The following is a 26,465-nucleotide window of genomic DNA, read 5'->3' as shown; positions in this document are numbered from 1 at the left end:
TTAAGCTTCGTTGGGTATTTTTTGAATAGTGTTTTGTTGATGCGCAATATTGTTTAACAACTTCTTTTTGCATCTTCTAGCACACCAAGCTTCCTCAGAACTGCTGTCCTTTGCTTGTATTTGTGAATACAAAAAGTGGAGGCCTTAAAGGTCGGGATTTGCTGTACAGTTTTAGAAAATTATTGAACCCTCATCAAGTCTTTGAACTAACAAATGGAGGCCCACTGCCTGGGTAATAATTCATTTTTGTCGATCACAGATTTTCCTGTTACTTAATGTATTTTTTTTCAAGTGGTACTTTTATGGTGCTCCTTCATTCAGTTCTTCTGCTGTGTGGTCTTGAAAGAAAATGATACAGTTCACCTGTTGAAGCTTAACTGCTTGACCCTCAACTGTGCATGGACGGGGAGATTATCTGAGAGCCATACATACGCTGTTTTGAGGTCCTTGAAGAAAGAGTTTGGTGCAAATTCAATAAATGAAGCCAGTAACCTCTTCCCACTTTACCCATTTTTCCCCTTCCTTGAATTCCCATCTAAGTTTGGGCATTGCATATTATAGAGGGATTTTAAAAATCTGTAGACCTTAGTTTTATTTTTACATAAAATTGTATCATCACAACATGGATACGAAGACAAGCTTGCTTTCAACATTGGCCAGCAATAAATAAATTTATTTTTGAAACCCCACACTTGAGCTGGGGTATGGAGATACTATTAGCAAATCCAAAGCCTCACTGATGTGCAGGACTTCTTGTCTAGGTTTTTGGATCCAAGCCATTAGTTTCAAAAGTTTTTATTGTAGGGATTGGGCACAACTGCAATGTGAATAGTAGTGCAGCTGAGGATGAACAGTTTTAATGCCAAAAGGCGCAATGGAGTTGGGATGTTTAACCCTAGTGTCAAATAATAAATCTTTTCACTACTTTCAACAGCTTTTAGTGTCAGTTAGCAGAACTATGTAGGGGTGAGTTTAATAAATGGCATTTCTATTTTTACATTTAGGATTTGGCAGAAGTTAAAGAAATGTAACAGAAGCTCATTTGTTTGTACAGTGATGTACCAAATGTGAAATGGAAGACAGGATAGCAAAGTGTAATTGCCTTATTTGTCTTTTATTGAAATGTTGAGTGAACTTTTATTATCTGACTCCAAGAGTCAATAGACTTCCCTTTTGCTGTATGCTACATTTTAAAGTCTAAAGCAGCTGCTGCCCCTGTTACGATGAATTTGATATGATTGTTTATATTTTAGTACGACCTCTTTGGTACAGTTAACCCTGAAAGGCAGCATACAAATATTGAAATAAAAATGGTTAATATTCTCAAAATATTAAGTACAGCCAATAGTTCTTTGCTGTACCAGTTGTTGTTGTTGTTTTAATCCTCAGAAACACTAAATTTATTTCGGGTTGGTTCATGTGTTTATTTTTTCTTTTTAATTTTGCACTGACTATTAGTTGAGCAGTTGTTTTTCTGGCACAACCAGCAAGCTTCTTGCTTCTTCTTCATGTAGGTACATGCAAGTATGTCATCTCTTCTTTTGGATGCAACTTGGTATCATACAGCTGGAAAGTGATGCTGTAAAAAATTATCTCTCTGTCTTTTTAGCAATAGGCTAGCCAGGCACATTTCACATACATTCTGTAATAACTTAGTAAGTGCCATAATACACTGGAGATAAACATGTCGTCCTAGACCCAAAGAACTGCACAACTTGTTCCATCTGTCCAAGGGAACTTTGGACTTGGGTTTCTCAAAACTGCAGTTCCTCATGCCACATGGCAAACAACTTTTTGAGACTTAAGCACCAATCATATGTCAACTTACTTTTGAGTAGACATGTATGGGATTGCACTGTGAAGAGCTTTTAAAACAGTTTGAAACAACACGAGACCCATTATTTGAAAGGAAAGAGTGAAATTTCACAGGCATGCCCAAGTATTGCCTAAGGTAGATCTTTGGATCCTAACTGGATTAAGTCACTGAATAAGGTTTTGTGCATGTGTAACTTTTTAACAGCTGATTGGAATTCCAAATGACTAAGAATATCATGTGTAAATTAAAGCAAGCAAGACTTATTCCAAGCATTTCTTATAAATTACCTCTAGTAAGATAAATACTAACTTTCACTTGCTGCCATTATTTGTCAGCGTAGTTTTTGCTTTCCAAAAGAGTGTAATAATAGAGGTTGATTTTTTTAAATGCCAGATTTGCCGCGGTTTTTTAGTTAATTAAATGTTACAGTGGATTTTTTATGATAACTGTTGTTCAAGCTAAAGTTCAAAGTGATGAAAAGGAAAAACAGCAACACTTAACTAGGAACATTTGCTGATAGAATATAAACATCACGTGGTACAAAGTTGGGCTGCAAGTTTTTAGAGGTTGATTAATCATGTAAGGCTCAGGTTGATTAATCAGTGTGGGCAAACATAGAATTAAGATAGATGTTTGGTGTTTATTCATTTTTTAATGTTCTTTTGGTTCTGATATGTTAGGGCATGAAAAGGAGAACATTTAGTACAGCCTTTTCTTTTAACAACGAGTAATAATGCCTTTTTAAAACATGAATGTCTGAGCTATTTTATACTTCCTTCATCTTGGGCATGCCCAGTGAGACTGTTGACTTCTTAAACAGCAGACCCCTGTGCCAAATCACAAACTGCCTTTGAAACGTAGAATGTTGCTGTTTGACTAGTTGAAGCCGAGAGTATGTTTGGGTACACAGAATTAGTTGCACAGTTCTATGGCTTTAATCTGTTAAAAGGCAGATGAACAACTAAAATAGTTTTTAATTGGCTGATAGAATTAGAGGCCTGAATGTGTGTTTCAATTTAACTGCATTCCTACCATAATGTTGTGCTCGCTCTTTCTTGTTTTTATATTGAAGGTTTCATACGTTCTCTCAAATTCCCTATTTCCGAATATTGGTGTGTGGTGGCGATGGCACTGTTGGTTGGGTTCTTGGTGCGCTGGAAGAGATCAGGCACAAGCTCGGCTGTTCAGAGCCATCCGTGGCTATTGTACCTTTAGGAACAGGTGAGGCTGAAATTGGATTTCAGTAACAAAAATGGGAAATGATTGTGTGTGCTCATGAATTCACAGATTCCCCTCCCCCCATTAAAATATTCTTGTTTGCAATTCTAGTAGGCAAAACGTTATAAAGAAGTTATGATGAGGTCAAATACAACAAAAAGTTTGAAGCATTTGAAATTTGCAAATTATTTTAAAAGAAAAATGTGGAGGAGTTATTGGAGTGGGGACTTTTGCTTTTGTATAGGGTGTTAATGAAAATTTGTCCTTTTTTCCTTTTTAAATCAGGTAATGACTTGGGGAGGGTACTGCGCTGGGGTGCTGGATATAGTGGTGAAGATCCATACTCCATTCTGATATCTGTAGATGAAGCCAATGATGTGCTTATGGATCGCTGGACCATCCTTTTAGATGCTCAAGAGGCTATTGAAAGTGCAGAAAATGGTGTGTTAGAGCCTGAGCCTCCTAAGGTATTTTTCTCCGATTCCCCCACCCCCCAAAAAATAAAAGACTAGCAGGCCCTAAATCTATAGGTTAAATTTTCTTCTGAGACCATGTTGTACATCCCACTACCTAATAAGGTGAGGATGGAGTATTTTTGCATTTTGCCTTGGGAGTCCATTTTAGGGCCAAAAGGCAGTTTATTTGTATTAATAAAATAAAACTGTTTATGGAACTATCCTATAAAGTACTAGAAGCCACTTCTAGCTGGTAAATCCCAGCATTGCGCACACATACTCCTGCTGTTGCCTAGCTACCCAATCAGCTGACCATGGGGCAATCCTTCTCCTCTACCTTCAGCTCCCTTGTCCATGATGCATGCTGTCCCCTGCCATCTTCTCTTCCATCCCTTTGGTGCCATGTCTCTTTTTCCTTCGCCCTTCCCTTTCACTCTCTGCTCCTTCTTCCTGATGAGTATGCAGTTCCTGGTGAAGCTTCAGTGTCACACAGAGGTAGATGTATGGGTACACACAGAAAAGCCCCCCCCCGAGTTATTAGTGAGAGGATACCTTTGAGACATGGCAACAATGAATTACCATTGTTGAATTCTAGTATTTTGTTGTGGTGTTTCCACTCTTCATTTCTCCTACATTTCTCCTTTCCTAATAGTAAAATAGTAAAAGGTAAACAAATAGGGCCACAAAAACGGGGTATGTGGACTGCTACATGGACCATAGATCTGCCACAGGTGCCCCAAGGGCAGTACAGTGCAACTTACAAATTTCCTGCTTACATTTATAAAACCTGTTTAAAAACATAGCTCATTGACTCCTAGTGTGCGAAAAATTTCCTTTTAAAATTTATTCATATGTCAAATATTTTGTAGACATTGTGTAATTGTTACATATTCATTTCTTGCCAGGAAATAGTATCACTTGTGGTAATTCCAATCTTAAACATACACGTGCCAAAAATTTAGCATATGACTCTTTGGATATATTTGATTACGATTTGATTGGATCAGTTATTTGTGGGGCATGCCCCCCCCCACCGACGTAGTAAAACTAAAGAAAGTTTGCTTGCAGTGTGTGTGTGTGCTGCTGTGCCAGGGTGGGTCTCAATGGGGCAGAGGTGTCCCTCCACCTCTCCCTTGTCCTGCTCCATCAGTCTTACCAGTGAGAAACTGGAATCTCTGATGGGTGAAAACTGAAAAGTCTGGACTACATTGTAAACTCTTACTGTTTTGTTTATTTGTTCAGATTGTACAGATGAACAATTACTGTGGTCTCGGAATTGATGCAGAGCTGAGTCTTGGCTTTCATCACGCTAGGGAAGAGGAACCAGACAAATTCAACAGCAGGTATCTGGAGACAGTTTCTGAATGAATGGATAAAACTCATTCATTTGTGTTCACTGAGAATAAATGTACATGTATGTCTATATCCTTGACACTGCCTGAGATTATTTTGTGTGCGTACACGCACTCACACACACTTTCCTCTGGGGTTTCACATAATGTCAGACGATGGGCATCGGTTTGGAGTTGTCCCCTGGTGTAAGCAAAGTCTGATTCACACTTGGTTGCAGAAGTATTAATCAGGTGGGTAAGGGAGCACCTCTGCCACATCCTCTGTGAGAATGTGGTTTTCTGAATAAACATTACTTTGCTTGATTTAAACTGCTAATGAGATATATGTATGTGACTGTTCTGAAGAATTTTTGCTTTCACAACTGCCAACAATAGTTAGTTGGCTTCAATTTATCACTCCAAAATGTATAAGATTAATTAGAATGTTGTTGTGGGCTCACCTGGAATGCTGGACCACAGTGTTGGGTTTGAACAAAAGAATATTCTGCACAAAAGAGTGTGCAGAATGACTATGTAATATTCTTAAATGATCAGAAGCCAAATGCCAACCACATCTTTTGTTAGAGAGTTTACAGGTAAATGGCCTTGAAAGGCTAAGTAACCCAATAGATGGCATTCCTCTCTTCCCCCCCCCCACTAAGGATAAGTAATTCTAAACTAGGTCTGTGTGTGTGCAGGAACAAAGAAAGAGATTGTTGGGCTGGAAGCTTAAGGAAAATAGGCACCATTTAGGGTGCTGGAGATCTGATGGTGGTCGTGGAATTGCTCTTTGTAAGAGTGATAAACCATGTGCCTTCACTTATGCTCAACTTGTATATTTGTGAATGAATGCAAGTATTACATAAGCACCATAAGTCTCTAATGATCACTCTACAATGAAATCAAACCCAGGGTAAGAGCTTGACCTAGAGCTTCTCACCAGTTGGAAGTGTGGAGTGCATAGCAATATGTGTAACTAACATTACTGAAGAATGCATTTTTTCCTCTGTTTTTCTGAGTTTAAGCCACATTGAGAGTCAGTTGAGCCTCATTTTAAAAAAACCCCAATCCTATGCACACACAGCTTCCAAGTCAGCATGCATAGGATCAAGCTGTTCTTTTCTCTTTTGATTCCATTTCCTGATTAGATCCCTCTGGCCATTTGTTTTGATGTTGCCGGTTAAGAATTTATTGAGCCAAGTTGTATTAAGAAACAGCAGCTAAGATCAGTAGGGCTGTTTTGAATTGTCCCATTCATGGGAGCCACAGTATGAATTTGGTTTTCATATGGAAGCAATTGGTTGGGTGAGGACTCCACCGGATTGTGGTTGTGCATGTTGTTCAGCCTACTTTTTTGGAAAGCACACAACTTGTTTCTAGTAACAGTATGGGCCTATAGATTGTTTTCATGCCTTAAAAAAAAATGAGTCTCCCTTAACAGCTTTCCATCCTCAAATTTTTATCGCTGAGCAAAGCAAAACTCGTGATGCAGTGTTGTGCTATCCGATGGTGTTGAATAAAAATTGAATGAAAATTTTCTTTCTCTAGGTTTCACAACAAAGGTGTCTATGTGAAAGTCGGATTGCAGAAAATGAGTCACACTAGAAATCTTCATAAAGAAATAAAACTTCAAGTGGACCAGCATGAAGTTGAGCTTCCAAATATTGAGGGCCTTATTTTCATTAATATACCCAGGTAGAAACCGTGCATCTGTCTCCACACATGTGCAATTTTACCAGAGTTCTTGACTTTTTAAGAAAACGTGTTAGGGTTAGGGTTGCATCCTGTTCTGTATTAAGTAGCCAAAATATCTTTATTTTGTATTTGATATTTACTCTGAACTAATATAACTAGCTGCTCACCTGCAGCACTTTATACTGAAAGTATATTGTCATTGGCTTTGGTGTCAATAAGAACTGTTTGCAGTGTTGAAATGCACTGATTTCAAGAGAGGCAACTGTTTTGAGTGTAGCAAATTTCACAATTATGTGAAGACACACTCACATTAACACATAAAGTCTGTTCTGGCTGCTCTGTTCATTCTTCCTTCTGCCTTTGTCCATTCAGCTTGGGATATACTGTAGTCTGTGAAGCTGCCTTATACTGAGTTATACCACTGATGTGTCTAGCTCAGTACCATTTGTTCCAATTGGCAACAATTTTTCATTGTCTACCCCAGATCTTCTTTTCAACAGGAGATGCCAGCAACCTCTTCAGTGCAAAACATGGGCTCTTTTCTTGTGATTCATATAGTTATGGCACAAAATGATAAATCACATGCCAGATAACCCCAACTTCCACTTAGTGCACAACATGGAGATCAAGGGTTGCAAAAACAAAACTTGAACCATGTTACTAATGTGTTCTTCTGGAAAAAAAATAGACCTGTATAAACCCTAGATAAATTGGCATATATCAAAGAGTGTCTGGTCAGATGCAAATACATTGTTAACTAGGAGCTGCAATGCAGACAAGCTTAAAAGATGGGTTTACTTAAAAAAAAACCTAAAGAGAATTGGACGTTTTAAGGAGGATTTAAAATTCTTGTTGTCACCTCTTACTTTCTTATTAAAAGAAATGTTTGCTTTCTTTCTAACATTTCTCAGTTAATTAAAAGAGAATGTGTTATGGGCCTAGTATTCTGACAGAAACTGAGCTGCACAACTAGTTTCTTATACAGTTATGCCCACCTCCAAATAAAGAGTTATAATATTTTTCTTCTTAAAGTCACTTGGTGTAACAAGAGCACATCTTTGAAGGTCCCAGTGTCTTGTGTATGTATATATATAAGTAGAAAGTGCCCATTCTAACTAAGCAGACTGATTGACTAACTGGTATAGTATGTTTGCTGATGTAGGTTGGATTCATGAGGATATCCTTTTTTCTCCTTACCTTCACTGCTGAGTCTTTAAAGTGTTTATAGATTAGTGGAAAGTGTTTGTAGATAGTGTAGTGTTGCAGTCTCGCCTTCACTTTGTTTAATAGATGGCTTTTGGTTGTGCTGCCTTCTACAGTATCCTAAAGTGCCCTCTGCAGGTTATTAAGTGAAAAGCAAAGAGTTTGCCAGAAAGTTGGTGACTTTCCTGATTTACTAAAGTATTAAAGTAATATATTGTAAATCCCTGGTCGTGATGGCAATACCTACATCTGTCTGGACAAATCATGACTCCTAGAGAGAAGAGTTATGTTCATAGTTGATTATCATCTCTTTATCTCAGTGCTTTAACTGGGTTGTGGTTTGAGCACAGTGCCCAAAGTGCTCAGTACCAAAACAGAAGTACACCTAAAGTTGAGGGGATGTATTTACATTTTACACAGCCAAATGAATATCATGTCTATCACATTTTTGTCTCCCTGTGGTCAAATTTCAACCATTATATTCCACTATGATACTAATTTTAATATTGCAGAATTTGAAAGCAACACGTGTGCTTTATGTTGTTGCTGCCAATGCTAAATTGTGAGGTTGGATAAATTGAGCAATCAGAAGCCTACCACAGAGGTGGCTTGAAGACACAAGTATGACTTCTGAAAGAAAAATAAGTTTAACAAATGTGTTTAATTGGATGAGATGAAGACTGTGGCTACCCCTGCCTTAGAGGCTCAACGTGGTCCTCTCCAGATGTTATCGAACTGCAGCACCCTTCATCCCTGGCCATTGGCCATTCTGGCTGGGGCTGATGGGAGTTGTAATTCAACAATATCTGGAGATACCATGTTGCCTATCCTTGCTGTAAAGAAGAAATGAAGCAAGAGTTTCTCATCCCTAACTCCAATCACTCCAGCACATCTTTCCTTCACCCTCTTCTTTACTATTTAACGTTGTGGGATCAGGGCAGCTCACAATGTCAACTTAAGACATTGTAAAGAAGTGGCAACAAAGGAAGTACAAATCACACTCGCATCATCTCTTATTTCTTCTGAGTGGTAGAGGAGATGGGCATCATAGTTCTGTCATCACGTCTGTAAAAAGTACAAAGTCTAAGCATGAAGTTTTCTGTTTTTCTGAACATATTTGTGAAAGGACATGTAATTCATGTATGGTATAGAACTCCCTGTTGTGCAGTCCACGTGCTGAACTGAATAAAGAAAAAGGTATTTGCTTTATAAACATTTGGTACTTATGGTTGTCTTGTATTCTGTCCAGTTGGGGATCTGGTGCTGATCTTTGGGGGTCTGATAATGATAATCGGTTTGAGAAACCAAGAATTGACGATGGCTTACTGGAAGTAGCGGGTGTTACTGGAGTTGTTCACATGGTAAGTCCAGCATTTATTGCAACTGCATTTGTCTAAATCCGACTGAATTGTTAGCATCTAATTTCTAAAGATCTCCTCATTTGGCTCATTCATGAATGCAATGTGATACCAATCATATTTTCACCAGAGCTTGAAAAAGTTACTTTTTTGAACTACAACTCCCATCAGCCCAATCCAGTGGCCATGCTCGCTGGGGCTGATGGGAGTTGTAGTTCAAAAAAGTAACATTTCCAAGCTCTGATTTTCACCCTGTTTGGCTAGACATGGAACAATGCAAGTCGTAAATGATATTTAAATCGATACATCAATGAAAGGTTGTAAGAATACACTGTGTTGCTGATTAGAGTATTCTTTTATCCATTTTTTAAAAATAAATACATTCTCAGGTTATAATACTGGGAATGTTTCATGTGGTGAAAAACTGTAAATATCTAGTACACTAGATCTATTCCAAAAGATTAGAGAAATGAAAGGGAAATTTAAACCAAGAGTAGGGATGTTGAATAATCAACAGGGGAACACACTGACTGACTGAGATGAAATAAAAGGAAGATGGAAGCAATACACTGAAGAACTCTATAAAAGAGATACAAGGATGACAGATTCATTCACGGAGGAACCATATGATGAAGAACCAGAAATTTTAGAATGTGAGGTGAAAGCTGCTCTTAAAATACTTGGAAGAAACAAATCACCAGGAACAGATGGCATACCAATAGAGTTGCTACAAGCTACTGAGACTGAATCTGTCCAAATTTTGACAAAAATCTGTCAAGAAATATGGAAAACTAAACAATGGCCCACAGACTGGAAGCGTTCCATATACATCCCAATTCCAAAGAAAGGGGATCCCAGGGAATGCAGTAATTATCGAACTATTGCCTTAATATCCCATGCAAGTAAAGTAACACTCACGATTTTACAACAAAGGCTCTTACCATATATGGAGCGAGAAATGCCAGATGTCCAAACTGGATTTAGAAAGGGAAGAGGTACCAGAAATCATATCGCAAATATATGTTGGATAATGGAACGGAGCAAGGAATTTCAGAAGAAAATCACCCTGTGCTTTATAGATTACAGCAAAACCTTTGACTGTGTAGATCATGAAAAACTATGGAATACTTTAAAAGAAATGGGGGTGCCACAGCATCTGATTGTCCTGATGCACAACCTATACTCTGGACAAGAGGCTACTGTCAGGACAGAATATGGTGAAACCAATTGGTTCCCAATCGGAAAGGGTGTGAGACGGGTGTGTTGTATTACCCTATTTATTTAATCTATACGCAGAACATATCATACGGAAAGAAGGATTGGCCCAAGATGAAGGAGGTGTGACAATTGGAGGGAGAAATATCAATAATTTAAGATATGCAGATGATACCATACTACTAGCAGAAACCAGGAAAGCACAAAAGCAGGGCTACAACTGAACATCGAAAAGATTAAAGTAATGATAACAGAAGATTTATGTAACTTTACAGTTGACAATGGGGACATTGAACTTGTCAAGGATTATCAATACCTCGGCACAGTCCTTAACCAAAATGGAGAGAATAGTCAAGAAATCAAAAGAAGGCTAGGACTGGGGGAGGGCAGCTCTGAGAGAACTAGAAAAGGTCCTCAAATGCAAATGAACACTAAAGTCAGGATCATTCAGACCATGGTATTCCCAATCTCTATGTATGGATGTGAAAGTTGAACCATGAAGAAAGTGGCTAAGAGAAAAATAATCTCATTTGAAATGTGGTGTTGGAGGAGAGCTTTGTGGATACCATGGACTGCAAAAAAGACAAATAATTGGGTGTTAGAAGAAATTAAACCAGAACTATCATTAGAAGCTAAAATGATGAAGTCGTCATACTTTTGACACATAATGAGAAGACACGATTCACTAGAAAAGACCATAATGCTGGGAAAAACAAAAGGGAGACGAAAAAGAGGAAGGCCAAACAAGAGATGGATTGATTCCATAAAGGAAGCCACAGACCTGAACTTACAAGATCTGAACAGGGCGGTTCACGACAGATGCTCTTGGAGGTCGCTGATTCATAGGGTCGCCATAAGTCGTCGTCGACTTGAAAGCACATAACAGCAACAAAGTGTCATGAGTTTTACCAATTCTTGATCTTGTGAAATGAGTTTGTGGTTTATCTTAATATTTGTTTTTAACAGTGATTGTTCTTAATAGGGTCAAGTCCAGGGTGGTCTACGTTCAGGCATCCGGATAGCCCAGGGCTCCTACTTTCGTGTGACGCTTCTGAAGCCAATTCCTGTACAAGTAGATGGTGAGCCCTGGATCCAGCCACCAGGCCAGATAATTATTTCTGCTTCAGGACCAAAGGTACTGGTACACATTTTGTGTTGGTAATCTTATATTTATAAAAAACATAAAAAAGCCAACTTGTCAATTCTTTGCCATTAAAATACATACGTTGTATATCTATAGACCATAAATATTCAGAACGGTCAGTCTTGGCAGAGACATAACACATCTTTTTAATTTTATTTTTATTTATTAAATTTATTTCCTGCTGTTCCTCCCAGGAGCCCAGTGCAGCAAACAAAAACACTAAAAGCACTTTAAAATATCTTAAAAACAAAAGACTTTAAAACATATTAAAACAAAACATCTTTCCAAAAATATTAGAAACCTCTTTAAAAGCAATTCCAGCACAGACGCAGACAGGGATAAGGTCTTTACTTAAAAGGCTTGTTGAAAGAGGAAAGTCTTCAATAGGTGCTGAAAAGATAATAGAGATGGCGCCTGTCCAATATTTAAGGGAAGAGAATTCCCAACTGTTGGTCCTACAACACTAAAGGTCTGCTTCCTATGTTGTGCGGAACAGACCTCCTGATAGATGGTATCTGCAGGAGGCCCTCACCTGCAGAGCACAGTGATTGACTGGGTATATAAAAGGTAGGACAATCTTTCAGGTATCCTAATCCCGAGCTGCATAGGGCTTTGTGCACCAAAATTTGGCCAGGTAGCTAATAGTTAGCCAGTGGAATAATGTGTTGGCGATACTCTAGCCCATTGAGCAGTTGTGCTGCCACATTTTGCACCAGCTGCAGCCTCTGGACCAACCTCAAAGGCAGCCCCACAGAAAGCGCATTACAGTAATCCAGCCTGGAGGTTACCAGTGCATGGACAACAGTGGTCAGGCTATCCTGGTCCAGAAACGGCCGCAGCTGTCATAGCAGCCAAAGTTGATAAAAGGCACTTCTAGCCACTGAGGTCACCTGGGCCTCTAGCGACAAAGATGGATCCAGGAGCACCCCTGGACTATGGACCTGCTCTTTCAGAGGGTGTACGACTCCATAAAATGCAGGCAATTGCATTATATTGACTTATTAAGCTGACATATGCATGAGCCTTGTGCCTGTTGCCCCTTCCTTCCTCCTCCTTGGCATGCTGCCATCGAAGACTGCTTGGCTTCATTCACCATAGTTTCCCATTACATCTGAACTGGGAAACTGTGGTCACCAGATCAGAGCAAACCAGGATGTAAAACAAATTTCAAATAATGGTTTCAGATCATGGTTTATTCCAACCCTGGTAGCCATAATTTTCCATTAGGTTAATTAATCCAGGAAGACTTTAATTGCAGCCTGCTGGAAAGGGGTGCTGGTATAAGCATAACACTCTTGCATATCTCAGCTTGTGGAAATACGTTACATTTAAAATGGGCATTGTCTAACGCAGGTGGGCTAACCTGCAGCCTAGATCCAGCCCACCAATCTGCAGGAAGTGCCCCCCCCAAGTCCCTACAGCCTTACCTCCCAATCTGATTAGATGATAAAGCTTGCTCTGTCCTGTAGAAAACGATCTCTGAAGAGCAGACAGAGTGCTTTATCTCCCCAATCAGTAGATAATGGACTGGATGGGAGCTAACAAACTGAGGCTCAATCCAGACAAGACTGAGATGCTGCTCGTGGATGGTTTCTCTGACCAGGTGGTGGATATTTACCCTGTCCTAGATGGGGTTACACTCCCCCTAAAGGAGCGGGTTCGTAGTCTGGGAGTTTTCTTAGATCCTTCCCTGTCACTTGTGGCTCGGAACGCGTTCTACCAACTTTGGTTGGTAGCCCAGCTACGTCCCTACCTGAGCAGAGGGGACCTTACATCAGTTGTACATGCTCTGGTAACCTCGCGATTAGACTACTGCAATGCGCTCTACGTTGGGCTGCCTTTGAAGACAGTTCGGAAGCTACAGCTTGTCCAAAATGCGGCGGCCAGATTAATAACGAGGACCAAGCGGTCGGAACACATAACACCTGTTCTGGCTCGCTTACATTGGCTGCCAATATGCTTCTGGGCCAGATTCAAAGTGTTGGTTTTAACCTATAAAGCCCTATACGGCGCGGGACCACAATACCTGTTGGAACGCCTCTCCCGATATGAACCTGCCCGGACACTGCGCTCTACATCGAAGGCCCTCCTCCGAGTCCCGACTCATAGAGAGGCTCGGAGGGTGGTGACAAGAACTAGGGCCTTCTCAGTGGTGGCCCCCGAACTCTGGAATAGTCTCCCTGTTGAGGTGTGTACGGCGCCGACACTGCTGTCTTTTCAGCGCCAGCTTAAGACCTGCCTCTTTTCTATGGCGTTTTAATTTAAATTTTAAAAAATTATGTAATCTGATTTTTGCACTTTATACATTTTTGTAATATTTATTGTGCACTTTTTATGAGATGTATTTTGTATTTTCTGTTGTACACCGCCCAGAGATCTATTGCTAGTCGGGCGGTATAAAAATCTAATAAATAAATAAATAATAAATAAATAAAATAAATAAATAAAGGCAGCTCTGACTGCCTTTTACAGATGCTCTTGTGTGAGGGAGGAGAGAGTTCTCTAAGATTGTATGCGTGTGCATGGTCTATATATGTAGTGTGGCCTCACTCACAACTGGCATTTGGCCCTCAGAGATGTGGCTGACTCAGTGTAGTCCTTGGGCCAAAAAAGATTACTCACCCCTTCTCTGCGGCCTTGTTCTCACTGAAACGACAGAGCTGTATATTGGTTGAATCAGTTCAGACTGCCACTGGGGGCTCCTGTGAGTGAATACTTCCTGTGCATGGGGAATGAGCATGTCAGAAGGCTTGACTGGAATTTTTCTCCGTGACGTCTGGTTTTCTATGTGCAGGAAATGCTGAGTTTTTCTGTGGAGGAGCATTCACTCATGTAAGCCCTCAGTAACAGCGATTTTATTTATTAAATTTATATCCTGCCCTTCCTGCGAAGGAGCCCAGGGCAGCAAATATATCAATAATAAAACAATACAATTAAAATGTATGAAAATAGTTAAAAGCAGCCTCCTGAAAAGCTTTCTTAAAAAAACTCCTAAAAACAGTTAACTCCTAAAAGCTGTACTAATGTGGTGCAGTTCAAAGGCACCCTTTCTACCTCAGTGAGAGCTAGGCCTCTCTCTGTTAGGGTACACGCACAGGCCAGGATCCTAAGAGCCCCACGTACATATATGTAAGGTGCTTCCTTGTACACACAGAATGTTTTTTATTTTATTTTTTTAACAAAATGTATATACTGTTTGATTGCAAAAAACCTCTAAGCAGGTTACAAGAAACATTAAAATTATCATTAAAAACAAGTCATTTTAAAAATGATTAAAAACAGCAGCAGACTAGAAAGAGAATTAAATACATCAACATCTATGTGTCTGGATAGGCTTACCTAAACAAAAAAGTTTTAAGCAGGCGTCACAAACAATACAGTGAAGGTGCCTTCTGGTTGTCAATAAGCAGGGAGTTGCAAAGCATAGATGCTGCCACATTAAACGTTTGTTATCCATCATTCCCCCTCTGGTGCAGCCCTTCCTGTTGCATCAGATTCCATTTGGGAGGACCCCTTGACCTTCAAGAGAAACTTTTGGGGGTTGCAGTGATCTTCAGACCTGTTTCATACGTTAGTAGAACCAGAACATGTTAAATATTTAATAGATTTCTATGCTATGTGTGTGTGTGTGGCAGGGTACATGTATTTTCTTAGTATGTAGGCTCTGAAATGATGGAGAGCCTATGCAGTTATGATCTTTCCTTTGAAACTTCAAATCATTTCTGCTGTAATACATGAAGCAGCCTTTTATTATGTATTTTGCAAGTACTTATGGGTGGGAAAGAAGAAAATGGGGTCTAATGCTGCTGTTGAGTTTTAAAAATGTGTTTCTTTTGCGTAAGGATGCATTTGAATAAAGATTGTGTTGTAGTGATCGTTATTAACATTTTTATTACAGGTTCGTATGTTAAAGAAATCAAAACAGAAACAGAAAAAAACAGGAAATTTAAAAGATTCAAGAAATGAGAGCATGCTGGTCAGTGAAGTGGGGCACTGATGAAAGATGATATCCACAGAACAAATGCAGCACACCTACTGTGGATGAGGTGGATCTGCCTGGTAAACTGCATTGTACAGTTCAGGTTAAGAAAGGTCGCTTATGAGGCTGCTGTTATTATATTGTTTGTTATACAGTGCCTATCCTGTGGCTGACATGCGATTTAGTTTATGCATCACAAGTTGGTCAGAGACATTTGTGTTGAGTAGCCTTTCCATAAACCATTAACTAATTTATGCTTTATGCCAATAGCCAATAAACCAGAGATCTGATTATGCTGTACTTTTTATACTATGTTTTTTCACCTTTTTCTCCCTGGGAACTACTTGTTTTTGCAGAATAGGCTTTTAGCCCTTAAAAAAAACTGCTTAAAGAGTTTTTAAGCTAGCTCAGCATTTCCCAGAGGGAAACATAGTGAAAAGATAAAATTATCAGTTTTGTTGTGTTGCCGATTATTTGTGCAATAACTTTTTAAGTAGGATAGGGACAAGTTGATATCATCCCAGCAGCAACAATCCATCTTCTGCTCCATTGGGTGTGCTGCCACTATGCCAAGGTTCACTACAATGTTCCTCGTAGTTTCCAGTGATGGGGGATGCTCTGTGCATAGAGGGATGCAGCAGCCTGCTCCGTTCCAGGTTGCAAAACCCACATTATTCAATCTCTTGATTGGTAATGGTTGGTTGAATGCACTGTGATGCACTCAGGAGAGAGCTTGCAGGGGGAAGGGCTCAGCTGAATGCTCTTGGGATCACCTCCCACATGCGTAGTTATTTTTTTATTTGGGCACAGGAACACTTCTACAATACTCAATGGCTGTGTTCGCATGTAAAACTAAACAATGTCTTAGGACCATGGACTGTGGTTTAAAACAAACTGGTCAGTTTCAAGACAAACCAACTTTAGACTGTGGTTTCTGAAGCTGGCTTATTATATGACCCAGAGTTTGTTTTAAGCCACAATCCTTTGTCCAAATGACAAGACTAGCTGATGTTCAGGACAATGGAAACGAAACTTTGGTGAAGTTCTTCTTCTGGTGTTTTGGGAGGAGGGGAAGTACGTGAGTTCAAGGCTCTTGCAGCTCCTTCCTGCTCATGTACATAATGCTAAACCATGATTTAATGTATGAACGTAGCCAGTGAACCCTAAAAACCTAATATAATTTTATCTATTTTTATACTGCACAATCTTTTTTATGTACACTACAAGCTTCTGGTTTTCTTCCATGCTGTGTGTGTATGTGTTTATTTTTCATAGTTCTGGTCTCTAGATTGATGCTTCTAATTTCATTCCCTCCAGTTCTTTTAACACACAATGAGACTACTGATGGCAAACCAAATGGCAAACGTATAATCCATAATTACGGCACAATATAGAAACTAATCAGCATTCATTTATTTTATATATTAATACACTAATTGAAATATGCATTAGTTTATTCTCTATTGATGAACTGATCTACATGTTTTTTAAAAAATATGTGTCTAATGTGTGTCACAACAGATATGAAACTAGATCTAGGTGTGGCTGAACTAATTGTGCAAATGAAAATACTACATAGAAAGGCTGTTGTTGATAAATGCTTCCTACTGGCATTTGTTAGTGTTTCTAGTTCTAGAGAATAATTCCCTGTTCTTTCAATCTGTTGACCTTACAAGGAAAAATTAGTATAGTCTGTGTTCGGATGTAATGCTAAGGTATGTTTTATGGTTACATTAACAAAAGTGCAGCAAGTCTCAGAGTTGCACACTCTCTTCTCCTTCAGTGTGGTCATGAGGAAGAGATTAGAAACGTCTACTTCCTTTTTTTTTATTAACTGCAACTTGTTATGTCTGAATCTGGACAAAATATGGTTCATGGGTTATGAAGCTGGTTTGTTTCAGCAAACCATAGTTGAAATTAAGTACACTTTAGGGTTTAGACACAAAGTTAAACTGTGGTTAATCAAAAACAGAAGTGAAAGCTTCCAATCTCATGCCTATGCTACACCCCGTTCCTGTAATGATAAACCATAGTTTATCATTTCAGGAACCAGCCGCAACATGATCAGAAGGAGATAAACTATAATTTATTATTATGCCGGAAGCAGTATCTTTTGGTGATATCTAACCACAGGAGGAAGATTAAACAGGATAGTTGGTGACTTTAGTATTATTTCTGATAATACTACATTGTACAGTTATATTAGATTATGGAGAGAATGTAATTGAATGCAGAAACAGTAGTAATAGCCCCAAACATTGCCATAATCCTACAGATGCAAGATTGAATCTTCCTGATTTTTAAAATCATTTTTGTGACAAATATGCTGAGGCTGCCTTTCTCTATCTGGAAGCAGTCTGAGAAGGTTCTGATAGCCACAATGTTGCACTAGTCATCTACTATAATACTCCATTTCATATGTAATTAGTGAGAACAAATCAAGCCTTTATGTATGATAGCTTTTTTAAAAAATAGTCACATGAACAGTATCAGAAAAACAATGGAAGTAGACAACAGCATTTTCCCCACCACCAGGCATCCAAACATGGTTAAGAGAGGGGATTTTAATGTGCTATCAAGTATGTGCCCGGGAACACTAACAACAGTTATTCTGGTTTGCAGCAGGTATCACTGTTTATCAGCAACTCTCTCATTGGATATGTTGTTGCTACCAAACCTGTACTGCAAGAATGCATGCTAAGACACAGGGATTTTGATGCTGTAATCAGGCGCCCTTAGCATGTGCGGGGCCCAGGGCAAAAGCGTAGTTGCCCCCCCCATTCTTTCAGTGTAACAGAGACAGCTATGAACAGCTTACAAAACTGTATCATTTCAAGACCATTCCTGGGAAGGAAAAAGCCAACTGTGGTGCAAATTCAGAAGTGTGACCTACAAATTCCCAAGGAGCGCGAAATGGTGGAAGACATTTGCCCCAGTTAGCCCCAGCCTGGGGGGTGGAGGCGGCGACAACATACGCTATCTATCCCTTGAAGGAATGAAGCTGCCCGGTGGTTTTTTATTTGCTTAAGAACTAGCCACAGGCCTGGGAGGGCAAGAAAAGCAGTCTACCCTTCAAGAAGAGGGCTGGGTGGGCTCCCATTACCCCTCTTATTAACGCCCCCCTCCAATATTGACCTTAAGTTTGAGCGTACACACGGGGTGTGTGTGATATATTTACCCTTCCGTTGAAACAGGAGCAAAGGGCTGCTTCAAATAGCATTAAGACCCCCACCACAACCCCTTGCTCCCGTTGTGGAGAAAAATTATATTACTATCTGTCTTTCAAGGGACATGTCTTAAAGGCGGCTGTTCTTCCTCTCTTTGAGCCCTTCAGACCCCAGCCCAGAGTAGCTGAGACCAGTGTTGTTATTGCTACAACGTTCCTAAAGCCCACCTCACTTTCCTGTTGGGCTTAACGCTCATGTTTTCCCCTTCCTCCTCTCGTACAGTACGCAAATTGTGTAAACCTTTGCATGCGCCTTGTGCCTGAAGGCCAAAGAAAGGCGAGAGGGGGAGCGAGAAGGGTTGAGGAGAACTTTGTAAACCTTTGCTCCATTGCCGTTTGGTTTCTCGGGGGAAAGAAGTTCTGTGCAACGTCCCTCGCTCCAGAACCGGCGACAGGGGCTGCAAATGCGAATGCAACCTCTATGGCTTTATGAGATTATTCTCACTAAGGAAAGGGGAGGAATGGTTGGCTTAGAATAAACATGTGTTTTATCTCTTCCAATGGTCGCCGGTTTCTGCGAATTGTATTGCTTTTACTCTGTCAGCGCTTCTCACTCTATATACGCAGATCGCCAAGCGCAGGGGCCCCCAAAGCTTGGGGCCGGGGGCAACTGCCCTGCTTCCCGGTGCTTAGGGGCGGTACTGGCTGTAATCACCACTGCAAGACTCACCTGGAGGAACAGTGGCATCTGGAATAGAATCACCCAGTCAGACCCCACACATAACCAGTGCTTTATCTGCACAAAGCTTCCAACGTCTGTAGCGGATCCATTTCTCATTTGCATTGTTTCCTCAAAGGCTCTTTTCATGCACTGTATGCCACACAGCAAAAAACACTGTTTCCTTGCTACATGCATCTGTCTTCCAAGTTGTTAGAGCACACTGCAGTTTATGCATTCTTCCACACCACCCAGAATTTTACTGGGGAATGGTGCATATTTTGTAGTAGACGTTCTTCTAAAATTAGCAGATACTTTCTTTTCCTTGCAGAAACTCTGAGCTTTAATACAGAGATGGATGTGAATAAATATTTCAGATTTTTTTAAATGTAAAATATTGTGCATAAACACCATTTCCCCCTTTGTCAATAAACTCTTAGTATTGCAAATCTATTTTTCTTTTAACAAATCTTACTCATCTTGTGATTTAATCAGGATCAAAAGAATAAATTCCCAGAGCAAAAGGGAGCTTTTAAACTTGTTTTTCTTGAATAGCAGCTACCCTCATGCAATACTACTTTTAAAACTAAAAGGAGTTTCACAGTTAATCATATGACTGTCCACAGTTGGGAGGAGGGAGAGCCAAATTTCACAAATAAACCCAAAGTCTCCATCATGTGTAGTTATGTATTTGTAGATCTTCCCTGAAAGGATATACTGGTATTAGGTTAATTTATAAACTTGTTAATTTTCACTGCTGATCAATGAAAATAGCACAGTGCAATTATCAATATATTTATGAAGTGTATGTGCGTCCCCAAATAAATCTCCTAGATAGATTGTGATATAAATTGCAATAATGTGCTGTACATGTGTTAGCAGCTGCAATCAGTTACTGCTTCTTGATATGCACAAATATGATGCATATTTGTATCATATTGATTTGCACAACTGCTGGCTAGAGTAAATTTGTGCACTACTAAAAGGACATCTCCAGTATAGAGTCTAAATAACAGCCAAGAGCTGAGTAGCAGCTTGTTTTGTCTATGGTCTAACTCAATCTTTTATCTGTGAACTACGTGCCCCAAAACAAACTACAACAGGCACACAAAGCAGTACTTGTACCTCTGTTTTTTGTATTTGGGAACTCATTTACATTTCTTCTTCTTCACATCATATGAGCAAAAGACCAATGTATCATCAGGTGTGCGCAGAGGTGGGAAGAGGTATTGTGAGATAGGGTACCAAGGGACAGAGAAGAGTGCTCTTCCTAAATTATCATGTTACTCACTGTGTTAATACTGTATTCTTCACATATATTTAATCCATGTGACATGTCAGCCTATTATAATTGGGTACATTCATTTTAAAACTCCAGATTAGACTTTGGACTATTTCTGCAATAGTTCTCCTTAATGGAAGCATTCACTATTTTTAGTCTTTTTTTTCAGATTTAAGATAACGGACAGGGATCCAAAGAAGAATAATGTAACAAGTTCTGTGCACCTAAGGTGATTTAGGCTTCACATTTCTCTGATAGTAGCTTAACCCCTGCTCCAGCTCACATGTCAAATCAGTTTTGAAACTAAGGGAAAATTCAGTAGCAATTCTGCTTATCAGAAGGAAAAGGCTACTTGCATATGAACCTTGAATATCTTGAATATCCTTAATTATTTTTGTTTGTTTTTGGATCTTGATCTTCATCGATCCGTGGATTCTGCCATAATGGCCAATATTGATCCCCTGTCCTCATCCAGTCCAAAGTTAAGCACTTAAGCCTTGTCAGTTTTCATGGGTTTTCATATTTTTCAGTTTTCATATTAAAGATGTTCCTACTTAGTTTGTTGAATTCAAGTAAGACTTTAAATGGTTCTAATTTTGGCAACATGGATTGTACCCATAGTTTTGGTTGCATGCATGTGCCTTTCTGGTTTCCCTGAGTAGATGCAGAAAAGGGATGTCACTCTAATTATACAGAGTACATAAATCTTGAGGTTCTTGCTGCAGATCTCTCAGTGTCTAAGGAATCTGCAATCTTTAGTGAATGGTCATTCACTGAAACAAAAAGCACAGCACTGGCCTTGAGCATTGAATCCATCCTCAGGCTTGCCTCTTATTTTTTTATAACATCTTGGGTATTGTCACATCTAAGTATACTTCAATACGTACGTTAAAGGTTCCCCTAGCCTGTGCTCTCTAAATTGACATTTACTTGGAACTATAACTTGAATATGTTGCTTTGATGAAGCTCAGGCTTTTGAGCTCTTAGGCATACAATATATACAGTATTTCAGAAGTTTGCAATGCCTGATCAACACATTCAGATTATTTTATCAGAAGAGAGACTCTTACTTTGGATATTTTCATTGTTTAAAAATATATTGTAGCATATTTTTATTACATTATAGCTGATAGTGATTTAGATTGAATAGCAAGTACACTAAAAATTAGATTTCATAGCTTACACCTTGTGTCCTTTATGCCATCATTAGTTTATCCTTACACCATGCGCTTTCATTAAAGCGCTGTTGATGCATCTGGACATTAAATATGTTCATCTGCACTATGAAAAGCAATGTGCCTGCACCCTATCTTTAGGGTCTATATAGAGATGGAGTGCATCCTCTGCCGGTTTCTATGTTGCTCCTGAAACCAGTGAAGCTTCTGGTTTTGATGGTGTGATTTGTAATGGGGACCAATTTTTTTCTAGTAGATAGGCTGCCATCACCGTTATTTTCATGCCCATTCCTCATCTGACTGTGGCCTGTTGCAGATGTACCACTAGCTCCCTACAAAGCATGGGTTTCAAATCTCAAGAAGCATGAACTTGCTCCCCCTTCCTTTCTTTCCAGCATCAGCTATGACCTTGCATAACAATAGTTTGCAGTGGTGCACATGTAAACACAAACATAATCCTGGTTTGTAAACCCACTTCAACCTCTGGTCTACAAGGGGACTGTGGTTGGTACTGATGCACGTGTAATAGACAACCACAACTCCAGGAAGGTAATGAAAGGAAAGTCATTTTGAGGAGAAGAAGAGGAGGAGCACATGATTTGTAAGCCATGGTTTGTATGAAAGTAGCATTACATCTGCATTGGGTGGCTGTCTCCACTAAACAGCGAGGATTGTGCCTGATTCCCACATTGTTTTTGTAAAAGATGCACAGGTCCACACTTATGTATGGAGAGATGCATAATGTGGAAATACCTGTGTGAGTATGTGTGTATGTCTACTATTATATACATTAGGAAGTAAATGCATGGTTTGGCTTCCCAGTGGTGAAGAGGACAAAAACAAATCCCACTGTACAGTGTGTTTTTCTCACTGTACAGAATACTCGTACCTTCATGTACAAGCCTTGGTCAGCACTGGCAAAAATGTAATGCTAGAATCTAACTTCATGCAGGGATCTTTGAAATCAACTGAATTATTGATTTCTGACCATAAATTAATAATATTTTTTTAACCAGGATCTACATCCATTGTTTACATGCTTCCTTTGTTTTGCACTTCTAAGAGAAAACTTGTATTATAATTTGTATAGCTGAATTCAAAATCCATGTTTTTTGCAACAAGTGCATTTTAGGATCAAGATCATATCTGAAGTATTCAGTTGGAAATTGTTTTGTAATTCTAATATATTTTCTATTGCCCACTCAGAGATTCAGGAGAGAAATATAGTAGGTTCCTAGTATATTAACTGAAAGTTCACTTTTAAACTCAAATATAAATTGAATTATAAGATATGTAAAGTTAAACCTTGTTCAGATATTCTGTTCAACAGACAGTGTTGGCCTTTAACGCTTGCATTGAGACTGATGCTCACATAGCCCAGCATGTGTAGGACTGTACTATGTAGTCTGTACTACATCATCTGTACACTCTAATTTTGTGGTATACAGATATTATGGTTTGGTCTTTGTAGGTTGAACTCTGCCTTCTTGTAAATGTGACACCTAATTTATGGACATCAGAGGAACCTGGGGCAGCAAGCTGTTGTGATCTTGCTTACCTACTGCCCATTGGATCAAATGTCTGTACAAGGATACTTTCTACTATTGACCTGAGCGGTACTTACAGCATTTCCAAACCACTTATGTAAATGTAGCCCCATTCAGTTCCAGGGGAAAAAAATACTGCAATAATTCTGTCTGTTCCTTATCTACAACCAGTTTGAGATGAAGCACTAAGCCCAAAGAACATGTTGTGCTGGAGATCCATGATCAGAAATACTGACAGTCGTTTAAGACCTAGAACACCTTAGAGCAGCCTTTCCCAACCAGTGTGCCTCCAGATGTTGGACCACAACTCCCATCAGCCTCAGCCAGCATTGCCAATGGCTGAGGCTGATGGGAGTTGTGGTCCAACAACATCTGGAGGCACACCGGTTGGGAAAGGCTGCCTTAGAGTCTCGCAAATTGGATCTGGGCGGTGCTAGGGGAGATGGAGTTAACCCTTCCTCCACAATGTTTCCCCACTTGAAATTTGCCCCAAAGCTGCTATGAGCCATGGTGAAGAAAAGAAGACAGGTGCTTTTCAACACTCCCCCTCTCCCAAGGAGCTTTGGCAGGTGATTACGAATGGGAAACAACATAGGATTTTTATAAAAAAAAAACAGCACCCTGGCCTAGTTTTGGACCATTTGTGGCTGCTAAACCTTGTCTGTCTATATAAAGCTAGGGAGATCTAATTACAGATCTCCAACAACATGTGTAGCCAGTTGGACTACATCAACTTAAACACTTGTACTTTCAAACAGGCTAGATTGTGAATCAGGTTATACTGGAATAGGTGCTGCATTCATTATGGTTTTTGTTGTCTACATTTTTGTGTTGAATGTAAAGCCGTTCTTTGCATTGCTTTATAGTAGCACAATTTATTGTGGTTAGTTAGCAAATTTGATGTTTACAAGATGGTGACTGTTGATTGTAAACTTCCACATTAGTGCACTGCTTCCATTGGAAGGCTCCTCTGACTTCTAGCTTATGACAGTTAATGGAATTATTGCCTTTCTTGACACAGTCTCCTAAGTACAACCGTTCAAAAGCTGTGTTTTTTAAATTCTTCTGGAGACCAGAAAGAGAAAAGTTTGTATTGACACAAATACTGAATTAGAATATTTCTAAGAAGGTTTATATTTTCTGAAGATAATTTATAAGGAAGGTTTTATATGCAGTTGTAGTTGTATTAATGTATGTGACAATTCAGATATTTATCAAATAAGAAATAAGAACCTATTTTTCAGGTTCTGCCCCCACACCAGACTTAGTAAAAGGTATGTCTGCAGTTCCCTTTAATGCTGCATTTTTATTTCTTGTAACATTTCAGTGCATGACAGCAGGACGTGCCAAACTTTATGCACAGATATTGCTTCCATGCAGGAAATTTGTGTCGCTCATGCAGTTGTATATGACAAGCACATCTTCATATTTCTGTGTGTAAACACACATGGTTGGAAGCCCTGATTTGTAGCAGTCTGTTGTATTTTAGTATGTATACAGATCACATATGTGTTGACCACAGTGGTTGTACGTGCTCACTGTGTGCATTATTTCCTATATGGAAAGTGAAATTTGGCTTGTGTAAAGTGGTCCTTTTCAGCATGGAAGAAAATGTTTTATAGAATATATAACTTGAATTGCATGCAATAATTTTATGTTAATCATGATTTATCTTTTTCGCATCTCTACAGTTGAGAGACTTAGAACGGTGGATTAGCTTTAAATTTCCATATATGTATATATTCAGCTACACTCATTCTTCTCAGTCAGTGATTTTCAAACTGCCCCAGCCTATTAAAGCTTCAGTCTTGCTCTGCATGAACAGAACATGTGCCCTAGAATACACCATACAGACAGCTGCAGGCATTGCACAACAAATTAATTGTGGCGGGCAAGCAATTCAGGGAAACTTGTCCTCCATCATGTATTGAGGATAATCTCAGCTTGTAAAGAATCTACAGCTTCCACGCAGCACAGTTTAAAAACCACTGCACTGAGTATAATGGGCAAATTCTTGTTGTGTGGTGACCACTTGATGATCCATTTTTGTTTTAACTTTTCAAGAGTTTATTTGATCTTTAGTGGTCTTGCTAGACCAAATCCATACAAGTAAAGGACAGACATCTTTTAGTGCTTTGCAAGCCAAGGACTGCTCTGCCTCCCAAACATCAAGAGTATATAATGCTTAAGAAATTAGTTGAGGGATTCCTAATTTGGCAAATGTGAATTCTTAAACACAAATATTTAATATCTGTCATAAGTAGTCCTGTTCATTTCTTTGTAACTAATGAAAGATGTCTAGAAACATTCTAGCTCCTGTTGGATAAAGGCAAAATAGGAACTAACCTGGTGAAATTGCAAACTTCAGGCCATATCTACACTAGCATCCACTGTATACCAGCTTAGCTATCCTGACTTCCCTCAAGCAAATCCTTGGACTTGCAGTTTGGTGAGAGTGCTAAGACCTCTCAGCTGAAGATCCTAAGCCCCCCCTTCCTCACAACTGTAGTTCCCAGGGTTTGAAGTGAGGAGGTGAGTGAGGAGGTGAGTGACTGTTAAGTCACTTTTCCTGGGCAAGCAGATGTCTTTGGGGAGGGGAGGAGTTGAATCAGATATTAGAAGTCTAAATATATTCTGTGCCCATGTGTTCTTGACTGTGGCTAATCTAGAATATAACTGGACTGCAAAAGATTTACTCATTTTGGTAGTAGATGCAGCTGTTCTCATACTGTGAGGTAGCCCCCCTCCCCACCCCAACATGCAGAGGAAATTCCAAGGAGGGATTAGGTTCTGCTCTGGAAAAAACAGAAGCACTTTTGTCCTGGCAGCACAGATTGAGCTTTGCAGCCATCCACCCTGCCCTTCACTAGCCCTGTAAGCTGCAGAGTGGCAGGAATACATAAGAGACCAACTTGTCACAGCACCTTCTCTCCCACCTGCCTCCTTCCATGACTAGCCTGGTTTAGGAGAGAGTCTGAGGTGCCCTGTTGTCAGCTTTGTTTCATACTAGTGCGGGATTAATGGCCTAATCCACAGATTCCACAGGGATACATGCACCTATATGTGAGGATTCTATGTGCTCATCTGCCAAAGAGATGAGTTGGGATGTGTAGTAAAACTTAAAAGTGGACCTGGATTCAAAACGTTGGAGAAACACTGAATT

General features: G+C 39.5%; 1 protein-coding gene across 3 annotated transcripts in view; it reads left to right on the top strand.

The window, feature by feature from the left end:
* Window positions 1-23,610, top strand: part of DGKQ (diacylglycerol kinase theta) — an 84,462-nt gene extending 60,852 nt beyond the window's left edge. For 2 of the 3 annotated variants that reach the window (XM_061634941.1, XM_061634933.1), the window contains exons 16-23: window positions 81-232; window positions 2,889-3,037; window positions 3,320-3,501; window positions 4,732-4,832; window positions 6,369-6,515; window positions 8,968-9,079; window positions 11,274-11,426; window positions 15,334-23,610. In XM_061634941.1, coding sequence (XP_061490925.1) covers window positions 81-232; window positions 2,889-3,037; window positions 3,320-3,501; window positions 4,732-4,832; window positions 6,369-6,515; window positions 8,968-9,079; window positions 11,274-11,426; window positions 15,334-15,432 — 1,095 coding nt within the window. In that variant the 3' untranslated portion in view covers window positions 15,433-23,610. The remainder of the gene's footprint in view (window positions 1-80; window positions 233-2,888; window positions 3,038-3,319; window positions 3,502-4,731; window positions 4,833-6,368; window positions 6,516-8,967; window positions 9,080-11,273; window positions 11,427-15,333) is intronic. The other variant, XM_061634949.1, reaches the window with a different exon arrangement.
* The last annotated feature ends 2,855 nt before the right edge of the window (window positions 23,611-26,465 follow it).

Source organism: Rhineura floridana, chromosome 1 (assembly GCF_030035675.1).
Source record: "Rhineura floridana isolate rRhiFlo1 chromosome 1, rRhiFlo1.hap2, whole genome shotgun sequence".
In the NCBI taxonomy this organism is placed as follows: Eukaryota; Metazoa; Chordata; class Lepidosauria; order Squamata; family Rhineuridae; genus Rhineura; species Rhineura floridana.
This window is presented reverse-complemented; position numbering and strand designations above follow the sequence as displayed.